Below are 21,824 nucleotides of genomic sequence, written 5' to 3' on the forward strand. Positions count from 1 at the left end.
TTATACCTGGAAGGGAGCTTGTAGCCCCTCATTTGAAAACTTGGGCAACCAAGGCCCCAAGACACGACTTATACTAGATTACACAGAAAGTGAAGAGCATTCAGATCTAGAACTTTGGTCTCCTAATGGTCATTCCAGTTCTCCTCACTGCATTCTTTCCCATCTGTAAAATGGGTATGATAATAATTCTTACTGCCTGGAGCACTCCTACAAATTGTTTGGATTTTAGCTCGAGCATCGCTTTCTTAGGGGAGCCTTCTGTCTCCAACTTATCTTCTCCCTAAAGCTGTTCTTCCTTCTATTTCTGTATTGACTGCCTATTTCTGTATTGCTTTCACTACCCACCCTGCCATCTAAGGTAGAAAGTTTGGAGCCATCATCACTGTTTCCTTCACTCTTATTCTCACTTTCAGAATTGATAGAACTTGGTGATTGTAGCCAACCTTACTGGTGTCTCACCTGTATCCTTTTAGCACTCATTTTTTCTTTTTTTTTTTCTTTTTTTTTTTTGTGGTACATGGGCCTCTCACTGCCGTGGCCTCTCCCGCCGCGGATCACAGGCTCCGGACGCACAGGCTCAGCAGCCATGGCTCACGGGCCCAGCCGCTCCACGGCATGCGGGATCCTCCTGGACCAGGGCACGAACCCATGTCCCCTGCATCGGCAGGCGGACTCTCAACCACTGCGCCACCAGGGAAGCCCATTCACTTTTTCTTTTCATGTTCACCCAAACCCTTCTTATTGGAAGCACCAGGGACTCTTTGCCTGAGAGATTTCTCCGGCTGTTGGTGCTCACTCAGCCCACTTACAGGGCAGGCCAGATGTGCCGGGGAGTTAAAATCCCTACGAGCAGTCCTCAACCAAAGCCTGATGGAAGTTGATGGATATATTTTGGGTAGGATAACTCTGAAGCATGCTGTATGCTGTCTTCCAGAGGTGTCCAGTGAGTCTGAGACACAATTGCCCACAGTGGTAATCTGCTCATTAATGTAACTGAAATCGTTTCCATCTCTTTTCCATCCCCTACTGATGCTTTCTTGGTTCATCTCTCCAACAGACTTCTTGCACTCAAATGCTTGTCTCCAGGTCTGCTTCTAGATGTAGTCAAGCAAAACAGTGACTAATTAGATATTGGGATAAAGGGAAGAATTGAGAATGGCTATGATATTTTTTCCTATGGATGACTGGCTATTTGGAGGTATCATGAATTATAAATATAAAGGAGACAATATGTATTTAATATTTTAGGTATTATATAATTGCCATTGAGGTGCTGGCAGAACCCCCCAGTTGGATGTGGTCAGTAGACAGCTGAAAATATGGAATTGGAGTCTAGGAGAGAAGTAGAGACAGGAGCTAAGGATCTAGGAGTTATCATTATCAGTGTATGCAGGTGGGTGCCAAAGCCAGGAAAATGGTTAAGATGGCCAAAATGCTTATTTACAGAGGAAAGAAGAGGGAGCATGGATATTGAGTACAAAGTGGCAGCCTCTATAACAAACACTAAACATCATTCATATCTTCTCCCCTAAAACAGCTTACCTCAGCAAGGAGTAATTTCTTTTTTTCTTTTCTTTTCTTTTTTTTTGGCCATGCTGCGAGGCTTATGGGATCTTAGTTTCCCAACCAGGGATGAACCTGGGTCCTTGGCAGTGAGAATGCCGAGTCTTAACCACTGGACCGTCAGGGAATTCCCATTAATTTCTAATTAGTATTTAAATCCACAGTGCCTGGGCAGTAAACTTTCTAGAAATGTAGAATTAAGTTTTATCCACGCTATACAGAGTTATTGCAAAGCAAGGATCAGACCTTAGATCTCCGTGCTCAGTTCTGAAGACAATGGTTTTCAGTGTCTCTTTCAAGAGTATGATATCACCCCCCACCCCCCACCCATTCTAATTTGCTTCAACAGGGAGGTGTGTTTCCCAGCTGAGGAGATAGAAGATAGTGTGTTCTCTACACATTGCCAGTTAGCTTAGTTACTTAGAGCAGGATGCCGGTGATACCACAGTCTGTGACCCCCATCTCTTACATGGCATTTGAACTGAGGGAGAGATTCTAAAGCAGTAATTAAGACTAAAGGCTTTGACCTCAGGGCTGCAGCTATCTGTCCTTGGTGAGACCTTGGGGGTGTTGTTTAACCTCTCAGGGCCTCATCCAAGAAGTAGAAATACTCGGAATCCTTCGTATAGTTAGGGATAAAGTGAGATAGTGCCCGGAAAGTGCTGAGATTCCTCAGCCTAGCAGCATCAAGAACTGGTGAAACCTTACTTTTTGTAGTGTGCTTTAAGCAAACGATAGCTTTACGAAAGCAAACGCCTTTCAAGTATTCTATAAGATCACATTGCAACTCCGGACACTTTCATTCCCCTAGAACGGTCCCTCATTCCCCGCTGCCACAAAGCACTACGCTCCTTACGACAGTGTACGACGCCGAGCCTGACTGGTCCGCACGGCGCGGGCCAATCGCGCGGCGCCCGACCGATGACGTAGGCCGCGCTCGTGCATGCGCAGAGCGGGGAGACCTTGGCGAGGCGGCGGAGACGCTTAGTGGAGGTGAAAGCTTTGGCGGAAAAGAAAGTCCAGCGGCAAGATGCAGAGCTGGAGTCGTGTGTACTGTTCTTTGGCTAAGGTGAGGGCCGACTGGGTGGGGTCGTGCTGAGCCAGAGGCATAGAGAAGCCCGCTGACGGGGTCCGGGACGCGGCCTACTTGGTGGGGTTGGGAGAGGCCGGCGGCCAGGCCGGGACCAGCTGCGGCTCCACCCCTGAACCGGCTCAGCCCGGGCGGCGGCTCGGAGGCAGAGGCCTGGGCGGTGGAGAGGCCCGGCCGGTTTTATGGGTTGTATGACGGCCAGAAGTCACACACAGTTCCCTCCCAAGCCTGGGCCGTGGGGCCTGGCGGTCGCACATAGGCCTTGCCCCCTTGGCGGAGGAAGTCTGAGTCTACCTTGCCCCATATGGTCGATTCTTTTTCATACCTTTTGCTAATCCTCGTCCCGGCCCCTGAGTGGCCTTTCTACAGTGGACAGGTAACCTTGGGCCACCGCTTGAAAGACCCAGACCGAGTCAGCCCTAACATGTAGCCCTAGGAATTCCTCGAAGGTCCCTTCCGTGTTTGCAGTTTTAAGCTAGTGTGCATTGACTTCCCTCTTAGCAGCTTGTATTTTTAATCGTAACAGGTTATCCTCAGGAAAGCTTTCCTTTTTCATTTATGTACCAAATACAGCCAAAGTGTATATATGTGGGATCGTGGCTGGATACAATATTGATGCAGACCTTAAAAATAATACAGTAGTCAGACTCCTTTGTTTCAAAGATGAGTAGCTTATGTTTTCCGAAGTTAATGTAACATGCTAGAAGTCGTGCTTTTAGTGAAAGGCAGAGCTGGGACTAAAACTCAGGGCTGATATTTATTCTGCTGTTCTTTGGACCGCTGTCCTGACCTCAGCAAGAAGTGCCTTGAAATAGACAACGTTACTAGCTCAGTGTAGGTTTTGTCACTGCTTCCCATTTGCCTTATGTGATCGGAGCTATTTGCTTTGTTCCTTTGTGCCTCACCGTTCTTAGGAGATAGTAGCCATCCACATTTAGAGGTTGTTGTGGAGATTATGATGCAGTTTGTAAAACCGTAGTAGCTCTTGAATATGAGTACATTACTTGGTGCATTTTTCTAAGGTATTTTGTCTCATTTTCTATTCCTGTTGGACGGTTCAGGTACATCTTCATAGGTTGTACATGGATCACGTGTAAAAGGTTTGCATAATGAAATTATCCAAGTACTTAAGCTAGAACTTTGAACACTTTAGTTATGACATTAAAATGATCCCTGGTACCAAAAGTTAGCCATGCTTCCTTAAAATTTAATAAAATTTAACACCATTGAGTAACATGTTTTAGTTAGGTTAAACATGAAATGGGATGTTGACTGTTCATAATGAAAAGTGTGGCAAGCTGACTGTTTTTACAGAAGAGGAGAAATTGATGTGTAACCTCTGTGGCAGTGGAAGATACATTAATAATCATTGCTTGATACATTTGCCTTAACTCATTCTTTTCAAGGACCTTCAGGAGTTCTATATTTTGAAATCATATTTTACATAATAGGAACATTTTCTTTTCTTTGTTTCAGAGAGGCCATTTCAATCGAATATCTCATGGTCTGCAAGGAGTTTCTGCAGTGCCACTGAGAACTTATGCAGATCAACCAAGTAAGTACTTAGTAAAACAGGTTTTCCTCATATGAACTCATATTTCCTTTGTGTTTAAATGTAAAAGCAAGTGAACGGTAGAGTAACTTATAATAAAGTAAGCAGTCATAGAATTCACTTGTTCATATGTTTATTCACTTAAGTGTTTATTGAGCATCTAGTGTGTTCCAGGTGGTGAATGAGGCAAAGCCCTACTGTTATGGAACTTATAGTCTGGGGGTAAAAGACAAACAGTACACAAGTAACGGAAATATTTGGGGAGGTCTTTGAAAACGAAAGCTGGTAATTGGGAGGTAAGGAGGCTATTTTAGATAGGGTGTCAGGGCTTTTCTGTGTAAGGGCCTGAGTAAAGTGAGGGAGTGAGAAGTTTATTTCAGGCAGAGGCAAACAGCAGTGAGAAGGGCCTGAGGTGAGAATTCAGTTGTGAGGTTTAAGGAATTGCAAGAAGGCTGGTGTGGCTAGAGCAGAGACCCATAAGAATGTAAAATCAGAGAGGTAGGCAGGGATCAGATATGGAGGGTTTTATAAGCCAGGCCAGGATTTTACTCCCAAGTGTGAGGGGAAACCACTGAAGGGTGTTGGGCAGAGGAGCGATTTTATATGTTTACACTTAAAAAGTTACGCACTTCCACTGCAGGGGGCATGGGTTTTGATCCCTGGTCGGGGAACTAAGATCCCGCCTGCTGTGCTGTGTGGCCAAAAAAAACCCCAAAAAACTTAATTCTGTCTACTGGGTAAGATGGAGTGTGTTAGTTGCTTAACACTGTTTAGAATGGTGAGAAATCTTTTTCCACGCTGAATGAAAATCTTGGTGGGCTTATCAAAAGCATGTTTTAAAGACTAGAAGAATGTACCCTGAAAGGAAGCTATGGACTATGAATACTTTTTTCTTTATACTTTTCTATATTTTTGAAGTTTCTATAAAGGATATGTAATTTATTTTTTAAAGTATTTAAAACAGGGAGTTAATGGGTAAGATACTTTGGCCTCCCAGTACCAAGACTATTGAGTATTGAGTATTTGAAATTATCTGGTTTTTTTGTTTGTTTGTTTGTTTGCGGTACGTGGGCCTCTCACTGCTGTGGCCTCTCCCGTTGCGGACGCGCAGGCTCGGCGGCCATGGCTCACGGGCCCAGCCACTCCGTGGCATGTGGGATCCTCCCAGACCAGGACACGAACCCGTGTCCCCTGCATCGGCAGGTGGACTCTAAACCACTGCGCCACCAGGGAAGCCCGAAATTATCTGTTTTGACATTTTCTGGAATCGCTCATATAATCATAAGTAAAGTTGCATATGATGTCTTAAAGCTTCATTATAGAAACCATTAACTTGGGGGAGCTGTGACCATCGGTCTCCCTGCATCCTGTGAAATAATTTTATTCTGTATCCTTAAACTGTTGTCAAACTATTATCATTTTGTACATTCCTAGAAGAAAGAGGAGGAGGAGGATTTGGGTCACTAATGACCAACAGTGGGTGATTTATCCTAGCTTTGAACAGGTCAAGAAATCCTATAAAAAATACAAATTTGATGGTGGCGGGGTTGGGGGGAGTTGGACCCGTTATGTCCTTTGTCCCTTCTTTCCCCCTTTCAGTTTATTGAGGTATAATTGGCATACACCCTTTGTCTCTTTTGTTAAATGGGATTATTACTTATTTTTCTCAGCTCAACAGGAGAAATATTAGATCTTCATTTCCAAAGCATGCAAGTAAAGACTTTCCATGGCTCATTCTACACCTTTGGTATTACATATTCAAGGAGGACTTATTCAGTATCTTCTATTTGCCAGGCAGTCCCTGGGCAGGAACTTAGATTGTAATGTTATGGGGATAACTGAGCACGCATGAATCCAATAATGTAGTGATCCCTTGACATCGAGTAAGTTATACATCCTTTAGTACCTATGTAGATTCCGTGCATAAAGTCTTTAGTTGCATGAAGTAACAAGCGTTTTTTGTACATATTTATATTTGTCTGAGGTGTTTATTTAATGTCTGTACTTTCCTCAAGAGTGCACACTTCATTAGGGCAAGGACTGTGATTTGTGACTGTTTAGCATCAAAAATGGTACAGTAGGTACTCAGTGCATATTTATTGAATAAACTCTGGGGCCATGCCTGGTACACAGTGAGTACCCAGCAGCAACAGGGATATTAACTGATGCATTGAGGGCTTACTCTGTTTTAGGCACAGTCTTTAATCCTTGTGGCTCTCCTACCAGGTATGTGCTGCTATTTTCCCCATTTAGTGAATGGAGGAGCTGAGTCGTGAGCGCTTAGCTAGGAAATGACAGAGCTGGGAAAACTCTTCTGACTCTAGAGCTTCCACTCTTTATCCTTGTTCTGTTTGGCTTGCCTCGTTACATGAGTGTTGCTTGACCAACTTGAGGAGTTCAAGCTTATTATGATACAGTCCCTGTTACAGCATCTGGGAGGTGTTTGAATATGAACCAAGTTCATCAAGATTTGAAAAGTATTGTGTGTTGTTGTTGATATGACCTGTTTCATGACAGGAATAGACTCACAGCCCTTCATCAGTCACATTTGCTACGTTAATTTATCCATTCATTATTTCAACAGATACGGAGTATCTACTGTGTGCTAGTTATTGGACTAGTTGCTGGGATACAACAGTGAACAGGACAGACAAGATGCAGCTTTATGGTTTACAGTGCACTGGGGAGTATAAACATCCAACAAATAATTGTGATAAGGACTCCACAAACTGAGCATTGGGAGTTATGATATCTGTGTATGGATCAGGAATGGCCACAGTTATTTTCTAAGGAAATGATGATATCTGAAAAGGGTTGGGGTGGGAGTGGGTATGGGAGGAGGTGTTCCTGCATGTGGGAATATTTTGATGCGAGAAGGAGCATAGTGCATTTGAGGAGCCCAAAAAGGGCCAGTGTGGCTGAAATGTGTTGATGGTTGACTTCTCCGGGTTACAGAAGACCCTAACTCTTTATTTTAAGGGCAGTTGGAGGTCATTGAAGTGTTTTAAGCAGGGGCAGTTTTGTTTTTAAAGCTCGTTTTGGTTGAAGATCAGAGTTTTTATTGTAATAACTTTTTCTCTCATTAGTAAGAACCAGGGCTCTGTCATTCATTGGTAGCCCAAGAGCTTAGAATTGTGTCTGTAATGTGAAATACATGCTGTCAGTATTTATTTCTAGGTAGATGGGCCAGAATATATGTGGGTAGACCAGCCCAATTCTGTGCGTGTAAGGTACCAGTAATTCATTATTGCTGAAGCTTAAATTGCATGATATTGGTGGATAAGCAGAATGTGGTGGAAGATGAGGCTGGAGAAATAGTTATTGAAGAGATTTAGATGTGTATTTAGTAACTTGGATTTTATCTAACAAGAGGCAGGGAAACCAATGAGGAGCAAGAGAATAAAGTCCTAGTTTTTTTGTTTTTTTTTTTTGCGGGACGCAGGCCTCTCACTGCTGTGGCCTCTCCCATTGCGGAGCACAGGCTCCAGACGCGCAGGCTCAGCGGCCATGGCTCATGGGCCCAGCCGCTCTGCGGCATGTGGGATCTTCCCAGACCGGGGCACGAACCCGTGTCCCCTGCATCGGCAGGCCGACTCTCAACCACTGCGCCATCAGGGAAGCCCCCTAGTTGGGTTTTGGCAGGAGGTAACACCGTGGTAGCTGGGGAGGGTGGGGATGAGACTGGAGGCTGCAGGACCAAAATTGGGAGGAGGATCTGAGAAGGGAAGAAACATGTGTTGAGTGCCCAGTGTGCAGCTGGCATTCTCCCAGGATCTTGACATACCTTGTCTCTCACCTCTCAACCCTGGGATGTAGATATTACTGTCACTGTTATGCCTATGTTGCATCGAAGCCCAGAGAGATTAAATAATTTACCCAAGAATTTAAGAGATGGTAGAGCTCATATTTGAACTCAGGTTTGTTTAACTTCAAATCCTTTCTTCTTTTACTGTGTTTCTCTTTTGTTACGGACTAGAGGGTTGTAGGGTTATCATCAGAAAGTAAAAGTATTAGAATTCAAGATTTTCTTTGAAGCTGAACGGCTTAGGGAGATCACAGGTAGAGGATGTGACTATGGAAATAGACTGAAGATTAAGGCTATTGATTATTTTATTGTATTTTTTGTTTTGTTTTTCGGGTGTTGTGTGTTTTTTTTTTTTTTTTTTTTTTTGGCTGCACCACGCAACATGTGGGATCTTAGTTCTCTGACCAGGGATTGAACCAGTGCCCCCTGCAGTGGAAGTGCAGAGTCTTAACCACTGGACTGCCAGGGAAGTCTCAGGCTATTGATGATTTTAAAACAGACCTCCCCCCATCAACAAAACAACAAGTAAACATTACAACAAGTAGCTCTTATACTCATTTAGTGAAATTGGTAATTAATAATTACTGCCGTATATTTCTTTTCTTATTCCTTTTTTTTTGTTTTAAAAATAATCTTGATTTATCTACATTTTGATACGTGCCTATTTCCCCTAACTATAACAAGGTTTTTGAAGGTAGTGATGATTTCCTCATAGGGTAGGCATTCATGAAATTTGATTTCATTCTGATAATGAAGAGCTTCGTGTCATTTTAGTTGGAGTTCCTGATTGACCTGGAGATTATGGGATCATCTGAGTGTTTGGGAGGCATAATGGTGTAGGAGCATAGGCTTCAGAATCTAAAGAATATGGCTTGAATCCTGGCTGGATCAGTTACTAATTGTGCAACCTTATACAGGTTGTTTAGTTACCCTCAGCCTTATCTTCTCCCTGTTAAATGGCAGTAATAACTGTGTAACAGAGATGTGCCGAGGCTTAAATAAGACAACAGGAAGCATTTAGCTCACTACCTGGCATGTAAATTATCCAAGTGGCAGATAATATTGCAGACTGACTTCTTAAAACATGTGTTGTAATTTGTTGATGATTACAGTTGGTTTGTAACCGGACACCTTTACTTCAGTGGTAGCCTTGATAATGTGGTAGCCTTCGTTTCCTCATAATGATATAATAAGTAACATTTGTAGAGTAACTTGTAGAGCACGTTTTCCTGCTTTCTTTCAGTTCATTTCCTGGCGTTGACTAATTAAGTCAGTCACCTCTTACTGTACCCCAGCATTTTTTAAAGTATCAACCCAATAGCTTTCTCCTGGTACTTTACTGCCACCTGAAATGAAGATTGCTGTCCAGCTGTCTTCTGCCGTTTTGGCTTAGTCATCGTTCTCTTATGCTATCAATTTGTATATCCTTTTCACTTTTTCGTTTTCACTTTTAAAGGCTGATGCCAGTTTTGTAAAATTATATATTAAGTGTTCCCTAAATTAATGCGTTTGGTTTAACTACTTTTCTATATCCTGATTTTTAAAACTACTTTAAAATTGAGAAATGCTTCTTGACAAGGAGATGGTGAGTCAGAATCAGGTATTGTAAACTGTCACTTGGAGGCAGCCTTTGGTAAAGGTGAAAGCTAGCTGGTTTGTTTTTCCAGTATTTTATTATGAAAAATTTCGAACATTTAGAAAGGTTGCAAGAATTTTACAGTGAATACCCATGGATTCTTCACATTTTACTATACTTACATTATCACATATCTGTTCATCCATATATGTATCCATTCATTCTTCTTACTTTTCTGATGCATTTCAAGGTAAATTGCAGACAGTGGTGTACTTCCCCTAAATAATAGCTTATTTTTGAAGCTTTGCATTGGATCATACCCTCCCATACTTTCAGTTGACAAATCTTCAGATGAAGACTTCTTTTGTCCCTTCATCTTTGTGCTTCCTAGCACTTTAGTGGGATTCTGATGGAATGGTATACTTAGTATCTTCAGTGCAAGGCGAACTGTTTTTTGGTATTTTCTACGGTTTTTAAAAAGACCTAAGATGACACAGTAAATTGGGAAATAAAATGCAAGTATTTTGGCTTTTTTGTGTTTAAATTTAATCAACAAACATGTATATTATAACCAAAAAAATGTTAAAAAATCAGCAGAGAAACATGTTTTGTAGCTTGTATTTAGATTACTGTGAAATTAAAAATTAGGACCCAAACTAAGGGATATTGTTTAGGTCCTGATTTGGTTCAAGATTTGAAAAAAGAAATACATTTTATTACATACTTAATTCTGAACATGAATGAGTGAACCAAGCATTGTGGCCAAAAAGCATAAATGGATCAGTAAAAATTGAAGCAATACTTTTATCATGTATTGGACCAGCTTTTTTCATGTATTGAGTAATCCTAATTATCATCTGACATAACCAAGGAGAATCAGTACTACGATTTATTCAGTAGGACGATTCTTAGATTTTGTGGATAACTGGCTTGGCTAACTTGTTAGTTGTCGTCCAACATAGAGGTTATTTGATTCTGTTCAGGCCAGCAAAGGTCTTTTGAATGATACTACACTCCCATCCCCTAGGAGGTGTGTGTTTTGTGGGGGAGGGATGATAAGAAATTAAAATTGCTGTCTTTGTGGGTCAGAATATAGTTATTATACAGTGAATACTTACTATGTACGTTCCAGGTACTATGCTAAGCTATTTGTATACATTATTTATTCTGTATTACAGCCCTATGAGGTAGATTTTCTTGTACTGTTTATTTTGCAGATGAGTAAACTGAGGGTGAAGCAGGTTAAATTACTCATCTAAGGTCAGGATAGCTAGTAATTATAAAGCTTGATTATTGCCCTTGGGGATAGGTGAAACTGAGGAATGGAGTAGTTTGAATAATGGAAGTACCACTGGAAGGAGAGACAGAAAATTTTGTCTCTGCCACACGATTGCTAGATGACCTTGGGCAAGTTAATTGACCTCTCTGAACCTAGTGTTTTTTATCTGTGATATATCGGATATATGCCATCCTTACCTTCCTCCTAGGAAGTTCTGGGGAAAACATGATAATATATGTGAAAGTGTGTTAAAAACTGCTAAATGCTAGGTTGCAGTGACAGTTGGGGGGTGGAGAAGGGAGACTGTCTCTAACTCTAACAGTTATTGTTGCTTTATTTGATGTTGGATTGAGGATAATGGGAATAATTGGACTTAATTTTACATTTGTATCATAATTATTATATTTCTCAGGCCACTGATCAAAGTTAATTTTCAGTTTCTTATCTTTATATGATAAATGTCCAGAATAATTCATTGAGTTCTGTTTAGCCTATTATCTTAAACTATATAAAATGTATCATTATTCAAATAAAGTTCAAAACGTATTTGCCATGCATCATAGGGAAGCAGAGTTTTCCCCCTGATATCTTAGAAGTTAAGTGCCTGAAAAGGATATAATCAGTCTTAAATTTATTGAGAGAACTAAAGTATTATACAAAATTATCTTATTTAATCCAAACATCAATCATTTAAGACAGTGTTATTGTTCCTGTATGACAGAAAAATGAGGTCACTTAGTCACACGACTAATAAGTGACAGGAGCTGAGATTTGAAGCCAGGTGTGTCAGATTCCAAAGCTCAGGCTCTTTCCTTCATACAGATGTGTCAGTAAATGCCTGTCCGTTATGAAACTATGGAATTTAGCAAGGTCAGTGGGTACAAAACTCAGTTATATTTTGGTATGCCGTAATGAATAAATAGAAAACAAAATTTAAAAATCTGTGCCATTTTCAGTTATGTCAAAGAACATCAGGTACCTAGGAATGAATAGTACTGTGTAGAAAATGCTGATTATTTGCACTTTCTTGGAGGTGTAAAATGTAAGATTTTTTTTTAAATGTACTGTTTTTGGTCGATATTAAGCAATTTATTGTTTTGTATCCATTTGCTTTTATTGTAGTTGATGCTGATGTAACAGTGATAGGTTCTGGTCCTGGAGGATATGTTGCTGCTATTAAAGCTGCCCAGTTAGGCTTCAAGGTAAGGTTTAGGCTCAGACTAGGTATTGATTCCTTTTCATTTGGCAAGAGTTGATCACATTCACAAAATACTTTGCAGGTAATTAATAATGGTAAATAATTTCTTAATTCTATAAATTATATTTAGGCCTGAGACTAATGAAGAGAGAGGGTTTATTCGATTGTAGTATTTTCATGAAATGGAACGTGAAGTCATTATTTTTCCCCTCCCCCCAATACTTTTTTGTTTTGGCTTCTAATCACACTTTGGAAGATACAGTAATAGAGCCAAAAACATGTATTTGGTTGTTAAACAAAAATATCTTCTAGAATAATTCGCTTTTGGGTTGGTATTATTCAAATAATAAATTATAAAGGAGTCTGTTTCATTCTCACAGACACAGCTTCAGTAGCATGTTTTGTAGAAGGATTAAGACAGATACATTTGGAATTTTAGTGAACCAAAACATTGCAGGTTATGTGCAGTAAATAATGTTTTCTTTGGTTGTAGGCAGTCTGCGTTGAGAAAAATGAAACACTCGGTGGAACATGCTTGAACGTTGGTTGTATTCCTTCTAAGGTGAGCATATGTTTTGTGCAGTGCAGAAATTTTTTCATTAGCCACCAGCTAGAAGAATATATTGAGATTCGAATATTAAGCTAATACAGTTATTAAAAAATAAACCAGGGATGATAAAAACACGTTTTTCCCTTGTTAAAACTTAGAGTACTGTCATCAGTCTGCCATACATTCCTGAAATAACTTCCTTGTCTCAGAATGCCTAGCCTTTGAGCTAGGCTCTGATGACAGACTCTGATGTTCCACTTTTTTTCTTTTTAGCTTTCCTTTACAGTGAAACAGATAATAGGTAGTAAATTCTTTTAGGCCTTTTATATATGAAAATATGACTGCTTTTTTAACCTGCCTTTCTGAAGTGTGTATTTAATTCATTGCTTTTAAAGAAAGTAAAGATGTCTTTTCATTCTTGTTTGTTGAACGTTTAAGTCGTTATTGTTTGTCTTAGATTAATTATGTAAGAACAGAAACTGAATTGGTGTAGTCCTATATGCTATTTCACGTAGAGAATGCCATTTTGTAAGTGGTTTTTGATTATATGTAGTTTGTGAAATTTGATAATTGAGTCTGTTTCCTTTAGGCTTTATTGAATAACTCTCATTATTACCATATGGCCCATGGAAAAGATTTTGCATCTAGAGGAATTGAAAGTATGTATACCTTTCATATTTAGCAATATTTTCAGTTAACTTGACTCTTCTGGCTTAACTTGACTTGTGTCTAATCAGTGTGTAATATGTTCAGTGAGGGAAGCATAAGACAAAGATCTTAATGTGAGAAGATTTATTTTAGAAAGAAGGCTTAAATTTACATTTCTACTATGATAGCTTGTGTTCCTTTGCTAACGTGTGTGTGTGTGAGAGAGAGAGAGAGAGAGAGAGAGGAGTCACTTTTTATTTCCCTGAAACCTAGAGATCATTGGGAGGCGCTGGATTCCTGAGTGCCATGGGCAAATAATGGTGAAGGAAGCAAAGTCTCCTTAAGTTGTCGGTAGTGGAAAGAGATGCAAGGAGAGGGGGAAGGATGCAGCATAGTGGAAAAGAAGGACATTTCATAACGTTTTAATTTGTTATGTCATGTCTCCTGCCATTCTTTTTGGACTGTTTTCATTTCATCCTTTTTCTCCAATTATTGTTGTTTACAGATATCTATCTATATCTATATATATATAGTTTGGCCCTTCTAGGAAGGGCCAAAACACACCTTGGTTGGAAGGGGGTGTGTTAATTGATTTTCCTTCATTTATTTCTTTGTAGCGGTAGGTTTCTGAAAGATTGGGCTGTAGTGTAGGCAGGCAGGAAGGTATAGGAGTGATGTATATACATTAAAGCAAATATATTAAGCTAGACGAAAAGTAGAATCAAAACTCACTTTCTGTGCCCACAAAGGAAAGAAGAGACAGGGTTAGTCAAAGACGTGCATTGTAGGTAAAGCTTCACGTTCTAGCTCTGTGACTTTAGGTAAATCACATCTCTCAGGGCCTCTGTTTCCTCATCTTTAAGATATGTGTTGGTTGCATGAGCTGATTTCTGAGGTATTCTTACATGTAAAGTTCTGTTGAGTTTGAGTTTCTTTATCTTCTGAGTTGCTTCAGAGTTTTCTTCTGAATTAAATGAGTGAGTAAAATCTAGTTTATTAAACTCTTTTATATTAAGCTTCTGTATTTGAAGTTTTCAAATGTGTATTTTTAGTAGTTGTTCCATGAGATTTACCCTTTTGTTTGCGATTTCCAGTGATGTTTTACTTTGTCATTTTTGTCAGTACTTAAATTTAAATCTCTTCCAGATTTATAGTTATCATCAGGTGTTTGGAGAATATATTGTCATAATGGGGTGTAATGTTTCATTTTGGACTTCGTTTTTCCTGAAGGTGGACTTTTTACAGTGTGTGATAGGTTCTGTTATCGTGATAGGATGCTGTTTGCCTTTTGCCAGCTACGGTTATTGTATCAGTCATTAGATTAAAACATTTTAATACTGCCTTTTATACAGTTCCGTAAGCATTAGGCTGCAGTTTTTTAGACCTTGATTAGTGAAAAATATCACACATCGCTTCAGGAATTTAGCTATGGACTAAAGATTTATTTAACAAATTACAGTGTCTGAAGTTCGCTTGAATTTAGAGAAGATGATGGAACAGAAGAGTAACGCAGTCAAAGCCCTAACGGGTGGAATCGCCCACTTGTTCAGACAGAATAAGGTCAGTGTGTTTCATGTCCAAATGTTTGCTTTATTTTACGTACACCTTAACATTGCGTTATGCTCACAGTGATGTTATTAGAACTTGGCTGCTGGAGAATACTTAATTTAAAACAGTATGTTAACCTGAAGTAGATTTCCCTGATACATGTAACAAAACGTTTGCTGTTCCCCCGTAGCATTACTACGTAGGGAAGTATTTTGTATTGGATAAATTATTTAATAGTTTTTTCTTACTACTCATATTTGTTTCTCCAAAAAATTATTGTAAACTTTGTGAATTTATAAACATTATTTTTTAAAGGTTGCTCATGTAAATGGATATGGAAAGATAACTGGGAAAAATCAGGTCACCGCTACGAAAGCCGATGGCAGCACTCAAGTTATTGATACAAAGAACATTCTTATAGCCACAGGTTCCGAAGTCACTCCTTTTCCTGGAATTACGGTATTTACATGTCTTACAGCTGTCACAACCTTCCTACAGAAATATGTTTTATAAACGACTTTATGCTCTTTATGAACTTTGAATGACAGATCTCTGACTGAAGTACTATATGTTGACAGTCATTCAGCTTTGGGAAATCGCCTGTCTTTATTCTGCAGTGATCGTGACCAGAAATAGAACACTGTATATTGAGATATATTTCAATTCAATATGAAGTTAAAATTGACCATTTTGTTTTGAAATGCTGAATGATAAATTTTTAAGTGAGCATTTTTAATGGGTTTTGATAAAATTGAGTCTATGGATAAAAGTCATAAGTAGCTCAAAGCAAATAAATGACTTAGTATTTTTAGTGATTATTACTGAGTGAGATCACAGTTTATAATCAGTAGGTTTTTCCAAATAATTTTGATTGTATCTTTTTTTTAAATTACAGATTGATGAAGATACAGTAGTGTCATCTACAGGTGCTTTGTCTTTAAAAAATGTTCCAGAAAAGATGGTTGTCATTGGTGCGGGAGTAATAGGTGTAGAATTGGTGAGTGATGTTTTTTCTGCCTCTTATTACTTAACATGGAGTTGGACAGGACTTAGTGGTGCCCTGTTTGATTCTTTGTATAACATCACAGGTAGATCAGCATTGAGGGGGTTTTTTTTGTTTCTTTTTAAAATATTTATGTACATCCATTAGTTTTTTTTTTTTTTTATAATTTTTTTAGAAAAATTTTTGGCTGCTTTGGGTCTTTGTTGTTACATGGGGGCGTTCTCTAGATGCGGCGAGCAGGGGCTACTCTGTGTTGCAGTGCGTAGGCTTCTCATTACGGTGGCTTCTCTTCTTGCGGAGCACGGGCTCTAGGTGCACGGGCTTCAGTAGTTGCAGCACGCGAGCTCAGTAGTTGTGGCTCACTGGCTCTAGAGCGCAGGCTCCGTAGTTGTGGCGCACGGGCTTAGTTGCTCCCCGGCATGTGGGATCTTCCCGGACCAGGGATCAAACCCGTGTTCCCTGCATTGTCAGGCGGATTCTTAACCACTGCACCACCAAGGAAGTCCCAGCATGGAGTTTTGCTTAGACACTTATCTAGTAGTAAAGAATTTTCAAGGCAACCTATTTAAGTAATCATTAGTCATTAGAACATACTCTTCTGTTTTGAAATCTGCTTCCCTGTATCTTTCACATTTCCTTTTCCCTAGAACTGGACTAATTTTAAAAAATCTACCAGCCCTTCAGGTATTTAAATCTGCCAGCCCTTCGACCCTTCAGCAGACAGCTCTCATTCTGAGTGAATTACATTTCAGATAAAGACATGACTTATGTGACCTGACTCTTCCCTGCCTCTCCATCCTCAGCTCGATCCCTCTTAACTCAAGTTTTAGAAATGTCAGACTACTTGAAGTTCTCTGAATACTGTGCTGTCTCCCCTTTTTGTTGCCTGGTTCTCCCTTCTTGTCCATCTGGCAGTTTTCATGTTTGTCCAGTGACCTCTATCCCTCCATTTTAGGAGTCCTTTCCCAGGGCTGTTTTACCTTGTAATCGCCAAGAATGGCTCTACTTCTGAAATCACAAATCCAGACATTTTATTCTCTAACCATAAGCTCCTTTCCTCTTATTAAGTTATTCCTCAGGTAGACAGGCTCTCTAACTTAATCAAGTTTTCTAGTCCCTAGATCCCTCTTAGGATTTTGCTCTCTGCCTTTATCCCATCTTGACTGCTTTCCCGAGCAGGTTAGATTCTATAATGTGTCACTTTGTTTATTTTATTTTATTTTATTTTTTGCGGTATGCGGGCCTCTCACTGTTGCGGCCTCTCCCGTTGCGGAGCACAGGCCCTGGACGCACAGGCTCAGCGGCCATGGCTCACAGGCCCAGCTGCTCTGCGGCATGTGGGATCTTCCCGGACCGGGGCACGAACCCGTGCCCCCTGCATCGGCAGGCAGACTCTCAACCACTGCACCACCAGGGAAGCCCCTATAATGTGTCACTTTAATCACTTCCTTACAGGTGTTTTTGAGTCCCTTGCCTTGCTATTCTGTCATACCTGCTTGGCAAAACTAGTCCTGGTTGAATTCAGCTGTCTTTTTATGCTATACCCAGGATACTGACTACACCAGGAGAAAGACACGCACCCTGCAGATTAGTACCTGTGTAAATTTTTGGCCACAGGTCTCAACAAGATCCTCAGTGTTGCTGACAACTCCATTATTTCCTTAGCTGGTACACTCTCCTGATGCCTGCAATGGTTGTTCCATTTCCCACTCATCTCAAACCTCTGCCAGCACAGCGTCTTCCCCTGTTTGCAGATGACCTTGTCTCCTAAATTCCACATAAGAGAAACCATCAGGTGAGAACTCCCTCAGCCTGATGCCCCAGATTTCAAAATATTTTTACCCATTGTTACACTTGTTCTCTTGATCTCTGTTGTAACTCTCGAAGTGCTTTTTTCCCTAAGACTGAGCCCTTCACCTGTGCTTGGTAGTGCATCATCTCCTGCCTTCTTGGGGACTGTTTTGTGATTTTTATTTTTGTTTTTTTTTTTAGTCTTCAAACTCTCCTCTGTTTTTGCTTCCTTATTTACGTTTAAACCTTCTCTGTGTGTACCTGTGTGCATTCACACATGCCAAGATGCCTTTGCACTCACAGACACGGGCTGTGTACACGTAAGTGAGCCTTTCTTTGATCCTGTGTCCTCCTTCAGTTGCTAATTTTCCTCCCACCTTCTCTTCACAGCCAGACTTCTTGAAAGAGATGCCCACACTCTGTTTCATCAGTTCCCACTCACTTCTTCGTCCATGGCTTCTTGTGCCATCAGATTGCTCTTGACAGGGCATGAATGGATTTATTGCTCAATCCAGTGGACTGTTTTCTTCACTGCTTTATTTGGTAGCAAACAGCATTGCTGATTTTCTTGCGTTTGAAACTTTCCCTTAACTTCTCTGATCAAACCACACTCTGGGGGTTTTCCAGCTACCCTTTGGGCTGACTTCTCTTTCTTCCCTTTCTCAGCCTTCCCTTTAATTGTTAGTATTACTCTAGGTTCTGTCTCAGGGTTCTATTCCAGACCCTTTTTGTCTTTCCACAGAATATTCTTTTCCCTCTTACCTCAGTTACACAGGGACTCGTAAATATTTGCAGCCTAATCCTTTCTCCTTGCCTCTGAATTTTTATATCTGAATGCTTACCAGCATCTCTGTAGGTCTCACAGGCACTCAGTTCAGTAAGTGCCTCTTAACCTTTCTCTCCCTCTTTCACTCCCCAAAATAAAACAAAGCCTGTTTCTTTTCTAACATTTCCCATCTCTGAGTGGTACTGCCATCTATCTAGAGGCCTAAAGAAGTTTGGAAACTATATGTGACCTCTCCCGTGCTTTTGTGTCCCATATTGAGTCAGTCCCTGAGTTGTAATGTGATACTACCTGTTAGGTGGCTCATGAATATATCCTCTTCTTTTTTTTTTTTTTTTTTTTTTTTTTTTTGCGGTACGCGGGCCTCTCACTGTTGTGGCCTCTCCCGTTGTGGAGCACGGGCTCCAGACGCTCAGGCTCAGCGGCCATGGCTCACGGGCCCAGCCGCTCCGTGGCATGTGGAATCTTCCTGGACCGGGGCACGAACCCGTGTCCCCTGCATCGGCAGGCGGACTCTCAACCACTGCGCCACCAGGGAAGCCCCTCTTCTTTTCATGTATCTACTTAGATCCCAGTTTATGCCAAGATCATGTCTTACCCTGGGTTTCTCTTACTTCTTTAACTTTTTCTAATCTGTTTTCCCCAGAGTTGCTGAAATGATTTTTCTGTAACACAAATGTAATCATGTCTCTTCCCTGCTGAAAACCCTTCAATGACTCATTATAGCTGTTAGGATAAGTACAAACTCTTAAATGTTGGTTGGTGCTGGCTCAGATCTCCAGCCCCTTTCCCTCTCAAACTATGTTCAAGGTATATTGAAGTATCAGTTCCTGAACAAGCTGCATTCTTTATCTGTAGGTAGGCCTTCCTTCTGTTTGGAACATTTCATCCCTCTACGAGTTTCTGCACTTTCTGAGCCCTTCCCTGCCTACCCTAGATGTCCTTAGGTACTCTTGCTGAGTGTTCCATTGCACCCTATACTTCTTGTTCTAGTATTTATCTTGCTTTCTTGATGTTACTTGTTCACTTGTCTCTCTTTCATTAAATCATAAACTCCATGAGGGTAGAGATGCTGGCTGTTTCATTTACTGTGTGTCTTTAGGATCTAGCATAGTGGCTGATCTATAATAAGTACTCATGTATTGACTTGTATTATTGCTCTATAAACATTTGTTGATATAATAAATACCTTTCAAATGTCAGCTTAGAAGTTACCTTTTTAGTGGAGACTTCTGTTTGAGAAAGCTCAGGTCTTTCCTTCTTCGAGTCTTCAATATAATGTGTCTGCATCTTTGCATCATCTACTAATAACAGTATATTGAATCTATTTGTTTATATCTGTCTTTTTTATAGGACCATAAGCTCCTTAAAGGCAGGGATTGAGTTTTATTCATATTTAAATCTCCATTGCTTTTCTTGTTTTGTTGTTGTGTTTGTTTTGTTTTGTTTTTTTGTCTGCACCACACCGCATGCGGGATCTTAGTTCCCCAACCAGGGATTGAACCCGTGCCCGCTACAGTGGAAGCACGGAGTCTTAACCACTGGACCACCGTGGAAGTCCCTGATGCTACAGTCTTTAACCAGTTATAAACATAACTGAATACCTTGCTGATACCAAAATATACTACATTAACCAGCCCAGAAAAACTTGTAGAAAATAAAGTGTGGGTCGTTTACATGACCTGTTTGAAACACTTGTGGTAGCGTCTAATGATTGTCAAACCAGCTGTTTAAGAATCTCTTCTAGTGTTTAGCAGAGGTTGACCTCTGCTCCACATTTCAGTCTATTCTTCTTCATTTTTATTTTTTAACTTTTTATTTTATATTGGAGTATAGTTGATTAACAATGTTGTGTTAATTTCAGGTGTACAGCAAAGTGATTCAGTTATATGTATATATGTATTTATTCTTTTTCAAATTTTTTTCCATTTAGGTTGTTACATAATATTGATCAGAGTTTCCTGTGCTATACAGTAGGTCCTTATTGGTTATCCATTTTAAATACACTAGTATGTACATATCAATCCCAAACTTCCTAACTTCATTTGTATTTTTCTTTTTTCGACCTCACATGTAAGTGATATCATATGATATTTGTCTTTCTCTGTCTGACTTACTTCATTCAGTATGACAATCTCTAGGTCCATCCATGTTGCTGCAAATGGCATTATTTCATTCTTTTTATTGGCTGAGTAATACTCCTTTGTATATCTGTACCACATCTTCTTTTTTTTGTTTGTTTTGGGTTTTTTTTGTTTTTTTTTTGTTTTTTTTGCGGTATGCGGGCTTCTCACTGTTGTGGCCTCTCCCGTTGCAGAGCACAGGCTCCGGACGCACAGGCTCAGCGGCCATGGCTCACGGGCCCAGCCGCTCCGCGGCATGTGGGATCTTCCCGGACCGGGGCACGAACCCGTGTCCCCTGCATCAGCAGGTGGACTCTCAACCACTGCGCCACCAGGGAAGCCCTGCCACATCTTCTTTATCCATTCATCTGTCAGTGGACATTTAGGTTGCTTCCATGTCTTGGCTATTGTAAACAGTGCTGCAGTGAACATTGGGGTGCACGTATTCTTTTGGACCATGTTTTTCTCTGGATATATGCCCAGGAGTGGGATTGCAGGATCATATGGTAGCTTTATTTTTAGTTTCTTAAGGAGCCTCCATACTGTTCTCCACAGTGATTATACCAATTTACATTCCCACCAACAGTGTAGGAGGGGTCCCTTCTCTACACGCCCTCTCCAGCATTTATTGTTTGTGGATTTTTTGATGATAGCCATTTTGACTGGTTTAAGGTGATATCTCATTGTAGTTTTTTTTTTTTAAGATTTTTTTTTTGATGTGGACCATTTAAAAATCTTTATTGAATTTGTTACAGTATTGCTTCTGTTTTATGTTTTGGTTTTTTTGGCTGTGAGGCATGTGGGATCTTAGCTCCCCAACCAGGGATTGAACCTGTACCTCCTGCATTGCACTGCCAGGGAAGTCCCCTTGTTGTAGTTTTGACTTGCATTTCTCTAATAATTAGCGATGTTGAGCATCTTTTCATGTGCCTCTTGGCCATCTGTGTATCTTCTCTGGAGAAATGTCTGTTTTGGTCTTCTGCCCATTTTTTTTTTTTTTTTTTTTGTGGTATGCGGGCCTCTCACCGCTGTGGCCTCTCCCGCTGCGGAGCACAGGCTCCGGACGTGCCCACTCAGCGGCCATGGCTCAGGGGCCCAGCTGCTCCGCGGCATGTGGGATCCTCCCAGACCGGGGCACGAACCCATGTCCCCTGCATCGGCAGGCGGACTCTCAACCACTGCGCCACCAGGGAAGCCCCTGCCCATTTTTTGATTGGATTGTTTGTTTTTATGATATTAAGCCCTATGAGCTGTTTGTAAAGTTTGGAGACTAATCCCTTGTCGGTTGCATCATTTGTAAATATTTTCTCCCAT

The 21,824-nt window shown here is 40.6% G+C and overlaps 1 protein-coding gene across 3 annotated transcripts in view; it reads left to right on the forward strand.

The window, feature by feature from the left end:
- Positions 1-2,528: 2,528 nt before the first annotated feature.
- The window catches only part of DLD (dihydrolipoamide dehydrogenase), a 32,841-nt gene continuing 13,545 nt past the window's right edge, over positions 2,529-21,824 (forward strand). Inside the window, exons 1-8 of one of the 3 annotated variants that reach the window (XM_079711120.1) lie at positions 2,529-2,632; positions 4,130-4,208; positions 11,988-12,067; positions 12,557-12,625; positions 13,203-13,272; positions 14,721-14,821; positions 15,125-15,268; positions 15,705-15,806. In XM_079711120.1, the coding sequence (XP_079567246.1) occupies positions 2,594-2,632; positions 4,130-4,208; positions 11,988-12,067; positions 12,557-12,625; positions 13,203-13,272; positions 14,721-14,821; positions 15,125-15,268; positions 15,705-15,806 (684 nt within the window). In that variant the 5' untranslated portion in view covers positions 2,529-2,593. The remainder of the gene's footprint in view (positions 2,633-4,129; positions 4,209-11,987; positions 12,068-12,556; positions 12,626-13,202; positions 13,273-14,720; positions 14,822-15,124; positions 15,269-15,704; positions 15,807-21,824) is intronic. The other 2 variants (XM_079711122.1, XM_079711121.1) reach the window with 2 other exon arrangements.

The sequence above is a fragment of the Hyperoodon ampullatus genome (genome assembly GCF_949752795.1).
Source record: "Hyperoodon ampullatus genome assembly, chromosome: 9".
Lineage (NCBI taxonomy): Eukaryota > Metazoa > Chordata > Mammalia > Artiodactyla > Ziphiidae > Hyperoodon > Hyperoodon ampullatus.